General features: G+C 43.5%; 1 protein-coding gene across 1 annotated transcript in view; it reads left to right on the top strand.

The window, feature by feature from the left end:
- Positions 1-436: 436 nt before the first annotated feature.
- ADAM10 (ADAM metallopeptidase domain 10) overlaps positions 437-6000 on the top strand; it is a 346615-nt gene continuing 341051 nt past the window's right edge. Inside the window, exon 1 of the mRNA XM_063926173.1 lies at positions 437-734. Within this exon, the coding sequence (XP_063782243.1) occupies positions 683-734 (52 nt within the window). The 5' untranslated portion in view covers positions 437-682. The remainder of the gene's footprint in view (positions 735-6000) is intronic.

The raw sequence follows: 6000 nt of genomic DNA, 5'->3' as shown, positions 1-6000 counted from the left end.
ATATGCCTTGTTTTTCCTGAAGTGATACGTTCGGCAAATAAGATTACAAATATTTTTAGAATATTGCAGTTTGCAATACACGGCTGTCAGCTAACTTCCCATTTCCAGTGTAGAGATTTCAGCTGTGTTACCATTTTTCCTTGTTTTTCTTTCAATACCAATTTATTTCCAGGATTGTAGCAGAGTACTTTCCTCAGTCTTGAGATTTGGAAATAATTTTGGGACCGGTATCCTTATATACTATTGATGCTATATAAATAAAAGATAATATGGCTGGCGCTAAACGATATAATAATAATAATAATAATAATAATAATAATAATATGATAATGACGGCAGGAAGGAGACATCTGCTGAGTGCGGCAGGAGTTAAGCCCCCGCTCCTCACCTCCCCGGTAACCGGGGCATTATTTGTCAGCAGCAGTGGCATGAAGCGGCGGCTGGCAGCAAGCAGGGGGCGGACAGTGATCCGGTGATGTCAGGCAGAAGGCAGGCAGTGATCCGGTGACGTCAGGTGACAGGCGGTGCTGCCTGTCTCCCTCCCCCCGCCGTCGGATAGCGCTGGTCGGGACATTGGGAGCTTCCGCTTTCCCCTGGAGCCTTGGAGGGGGAGAAAACGCCGAGAAGCCGAAAGCCGCGGCCGCCAGCTGGGTCAATGTGTGATTGCTGACACCCCCGGAACATGGCGATCCTGAGGCTAGTGTTCCTGCTCTCCTGGGCGGCCAGTTCGGGAGGTGAGATGGGAGGAGGGAGAGCAGGGGGGCCGCTCCGCTGTTGTTGCAGCCCGGCTGTCCCGGGAGGAGGGGGATGTGAGGCTGGGCGCACAGTGCACACATCCAGCGTGTGCCCCTATGGCCGGGCTGCCCAGCCAGCCTCCTCCGCACTGTAGTTTGCCAAGTGCAGCAGCAGGGCACATGGCCAGTCTGGCAGACTCGGTGCTGTGCCCCAGACACGCTGCTCTTTACATTCATTTATTACACATCCTATGTTATTGTCCTCCAGCTACTGTTCTGATTGCATCTCTTTCTCCTGATATTCTTCTTCTTTTATGTGTTTTATTTCTTTATTTTTGTATTCCTGTTTATCCCAGTGCTGTTCAGCTTCAGGACACCTCTTTGTTGTTTGCACTGGTTCGGTGTCCTAATTACTGGGCTATGTATGTAAAACATCCAGCTGGTCATTGTTATTGTAGGTACCCAACATTTGGCCCAGCCCTGTTTCTGTTCCTTTATTGTTTATTGCACCCATTTGGGTTTGGGCGTTATTTCTAGGTTTTGTTTTCATTATTATTATTATTATTATTATTATTATTATTATTATTATTAGTGCCTTTGAAACACAGTCTTTAGTAGACAGAATTGTGATTGACAATTTTGCATACTAATTGCAGTAAATTATGTGCTTATAAACGTCAAGCTGTTTGTGCCTATTAGGGGTAAGATGCTATTGTTTTCTGTCTGTCTGGGAGCTTCCAGCACACTGTTGGCTGGGTGCTTTCTTATGTCAAGAGAGGACAACCTGCTCTGGTGTAGGAGAGAATTGCTGCAGACTTCCCAGCACCCACCTCTGTAGGCGGTTGTGGGGGAGAATAAGGAAAGATGGAGGGTTTTAGGCGTTGAAAGACCTGGAGACAGTGGATCTGCTGGATCTGTTGTGGTTTTGTTGCTTTTTTTTATTCCTCCTCCCCTTTCTCGCACAATCACAAGCAAGCTGAGATTCATTTTTAACTCCTTCCATTCATTTTCCTTATATCAGCAGCCTCTGCTGGCATGGGGTCTACGTAGAATGACATTTACATGGTCACGTTGGTCCAGTCTAGTAATCTGGCTGAATGATTTTCCGACAAGCAGTTTGGAAATAATTTCCTTTCCTGTCGTCTGTTGCGTGGTCTGTCCATTTCATAGGTTTCATTTGCTTAACGTATGCAGTGCTGAGTTTATACGGTTTGTGAAAAACATTTTCACTAGATTTGTGAGGTTGATTACCAAAGCTAGCCTCTAACAACAAAGCATCGTGCCTGGTCCTTCTCTACTGCTGGATAAGTCTGCTATTCTCCAGCCCTCTTCCGCTGCAGTCATATTCAGCTAGTGTAATGATGTCATATTTTATTTACATGTAATATATTTAGCTTGTTTCCATTAAAACCGCTTTCTTATCACACAGCTGTGGTTATTATAACTTCCTTAATGTTATTCACTGCATTAGCTGTAGGAATTCATATTTTGATGTCACTCGATATGTAACTGAAACCATGGCCTTGGAAACTGATGTAAAAATACTGGCGCTTTCCTGGTTATAGCAAGGCTGTGGTGTTCAAAGTTCTAATGGTTTTAATTTTTAAGTACTATTTTGTATCCCCCCCCCCGAAATCTTTAACAGTTTAAGCAGAGTTGATTTAATGATCTGTATAAATGTAGGATATGTGTTTGAGTGTTTCATCTTGTAGAGAACAGGCATGGCTCCTGGAGATGGTCAGCTGATCTGAGTCATTCCCTTGCTTGAATACAGTGTGTTTCCTTTCCTATGACCACTCCTGTTTGCGTTTCCTTATCAGAATGTGTTCTGTAACTTTTCGTCATATCCTTCTTTTCCGTTTCGGAATGAAAATAATTTCTGTAACAGCTGAAAACAATTCCTGAGAATGGTGCGTTCCACCATTGTTATATGTGAAAACAACCACATTTTTGTATGTCTGTTAAGATAATCAATTTGTTTTGTGGTTTATACAGTGAAAAGGCGGTTTTGTTATTTAGATTTATTTTTGTCTTCATTATTGACTAAGTTACCTACGATTTTTAACCTGGTCGTTCTTGTAGCTGTTTGCTAGACTTCCTTTTATAATTGGTTATTTTTGTCTTTGTTCTGGTTCTCAGGGGTTTTAAATTGTTTGTTGTTCTTAAATAGTACCCCATCACGCTCCTTATCCTCATGATGTCACCGTAGTCAAAATTTTGACATCACAAACTATTTATAAAAGGTGTTTGCTGCAAAGATGTCAGGTACATGTTAGGAAATGTTTTTGATTGGCAACCAGGGCAAGTTCACTACTGCTAGGGAGCTATTACAGATATTGGTGGTCATTCGGAGTTGTTCGCTCGCTGCTATTTTTAGCAGAATTGCTAATAGGCTAAAATCCGGCAGTTCTGCGCATGTGTATGCACAGCAGGGCGCACGCGCTAAGCAATTTTACACAAAACTATGCTATTTTACTCACGGGCTATCAAAGCTTTTCAATCGCTCTGCTGATCGTAGTGTGATTGACAGGAAGTGGTTGTTTCTGGGCGGAAACTGGCCGTTTTCAGGGAGTGTGCTAAAAAACGCAGGCGGGCCATCAGAAAACGCAGGAGTGGCTGGAGAAACGGGGGAGAGGCTGGCTGGACGCTGGGCGTGTTTGTGACATAGAACCAGGAACTAAACGGACTGAGGTGATCGCAATCTAGGAGTAGGTCTGGAGCTACTCAGAAACTGCAAGGAAATAATAGCAGAATTGCTAATCTTTTGTTCGCAATTCTGCTATGCTAAGATACACTCCCAGAGGGCGGCGGCTCTGTGTTTGCATTTCTGCTAAAAGTAGCTAGCGAGCGAACAACTCGGAATGACCACCATTGATAGGTAGCTGTAACAAAAACAATAAAGTCATAAAGGAGGAAGTTATATTGAAGTGTCAGCATATTAAAATATAAGTAATGTGGGGTAAATATCAGTTGTAGGTTGGTTTATACTTAACGGCACATGACTGCTGCAAAACGGGATGAGTGTTGTTTTGAATATCCAAGTTTTATTAATCGTACTGATCAATATTACACTTATTCCCATTATGGATTAATTATGAATTTAGAATAAGCTTTGGAACTTAGGGGTAAATGTATTATAGCTGCACAGAATATGCTGCTACAGGTTGAGTATCCCTTATCCAAAATGCTTGGGACCAGAGGTATTTTGGATATTGGATTTTTCCGTATTTTGGAATAATTGCATACCATAATGAGATAACATGGTGATGTTACCTAAATCTAAGCACAGAATGCATTTATGTTACATATACACCTTATACACACAGCCTGAAGGTCATTTTAGCCAATACTTTTTATAACTTTGTGCATTAAACAAAGTGTGTGTACATTCACACAATTCATTTATGTTTCACATACACCTTATACACACAGCCTGAAGGTCATTTAATACAATATTTTTAATAACTTTGTGTATTAAACAAAGTTTGTGTACATTGAGCCATCAAAAAACAAAGGTTTCACTATCTCACTCTCACTCAAAAAAAGTCTGTGTTTCGGAATATTCCGTATTTCGGAATATTTGGATATGGGATACTCAACCTGTATAACACTTTCTGGTTTGCCTCATTACCAAGGCGAAGCAGTAAGGGATATCGACAAGATGTATTGTCTGCCAGAGCGGGGGAGTGAAAACTCCCTCTTCCTCCGATGCCCCCCTGAGCACATGGCGCATCCGCTTTGTGCTGATGCGCTGTCTCTTCCTGACCATCTGGCTCCTCTGCGCATACGTGGGATCTCGCTACTTACATGAGATCCCCTGTGCAGTTCGGAACCGGCGCCCGCCACAGCCCTGTCCCTGCTATGGTGAATGGGCATCACCCATGTTGGAAAGGTCAGCGATGCTGACCATGCATTGCCACCTCATATCGACCTGCAATCTTATAGATAGCAGCGCTGATATGGAGAGGGCTGCGTAGCTCTTCTGTCACTGAGCCCTCACCGCCGCTGTAATACATGGGGGAGAAGCTGATACTGCTTCTCTCCCATAACACCAGACAATACATTTATCTAATGCTAACGAAGCTAATGGGCTGTGTGCTCAGGGGGGCAGACAAGAGGTTATTACATCTTGTCAATGTTCCTTCCTGCTTCAGCTTGGTAATGAGGCAAACCAGGAAGTGTTATAGCGACATGATCTGTGCCGCTATAATACATTTACCCCCTAAGTTTTTTTTTTTGTGATCGTCGTCTAGAGAGGAGCATGAAGTCTGCTGGGGAGGAGCCTTCTTCTCCAGCAAAGCTGTACACTTAGGATTAAAACAATTAACGCCACCTGAAGTTGGCATTCTCTAACTGGGCCAACCTGTGACAATCAAAGTTTTTGGTACATTATTCAGACATCTGTCCCCTATGAGAATAATGAGGTCTGCAATGTTCGTTTGCCTTTTTTCAAAATCTCTCAGGCAGGCAGACATATATGGCTGCCCGTCACACACACTCACAGCTCTCAGTATGTCATATGATGGCAGATGAGGGAAATGTGGAGGAATTTATAGTACAGACCGTGCTGAAGGGTGTTGCGAAGGTTCTCCACTTACTACATCATGTACCATTTGACTGATTGCTATGGTAGTCACATGACACTGTGCAGAACTATAAACCTCTGCTAGAAGCTTGAAGATACTAACCAAGAGATACAAAAAATAATACCATTAAATTGTGTCAATCAGATAACGCAAAATTGTGAAGTGAATATGTAATCATTGGGGTCGATTCAATTCGGCAACTTATGAATAGCGCCGGGAATTAGCTCCCGACGCTATTCAATTCAGCTGCTAGTTATCCGCAATTGTCGGGAATTCTTCTCTCATCCCCAGGGGATGAGAGAAGAAACCCGACAAAAGTGCTGCCTCGCGGCCGGCGCGAGGCTGATTCTGTCGGGAATCAGCCTCGCGTCGGTGAGTTAAGTCGGAGAATGCCCGTTCTCCCGACAATTCAACCTGTTTAGTCGGCGAGAACGGGCCATCGCCGACTTAACTGGAGCTGAATTGAATAGCGTCGGGAGCTAATTCCCGGCACTATTCTTAAGTTGCCGAATTGAATCGACCCCATTGACTTCATTTACTGCTCTAGTGGATCTTGCGTTCTAAATTCCCTACCACGAGCAAAACCTAGGGGGTCAATTCAATTCTGCGCGGATTGAATAGCACCGGGAATTAGCCCCCTGTGCTATTCAATTCAGCGCAGTGTGATGCCCAACGAGATG

This window comes from Pseudophryne corroboree, chromosome 6 (genome assembly GCF_028390025.1).
Source record: "Pseudophryne corroboree isolate aPseCor3 chromosome 6, aPseCor3.hap2, whole genome shotgun sequence".
In the NCBI taxonomy this organism is placed as follows: Eukaryota; Metazoa; Chordata; class Amphibia; order Anura; family Myobatrachidae; genus Pseudophryne; species Pseudophryne corroboree.
The sequence above is the reverse complement of the archived record's forward strand: the minus strand, read 5'-3'. Positions and strand labels throughout refer to the sequence as shown.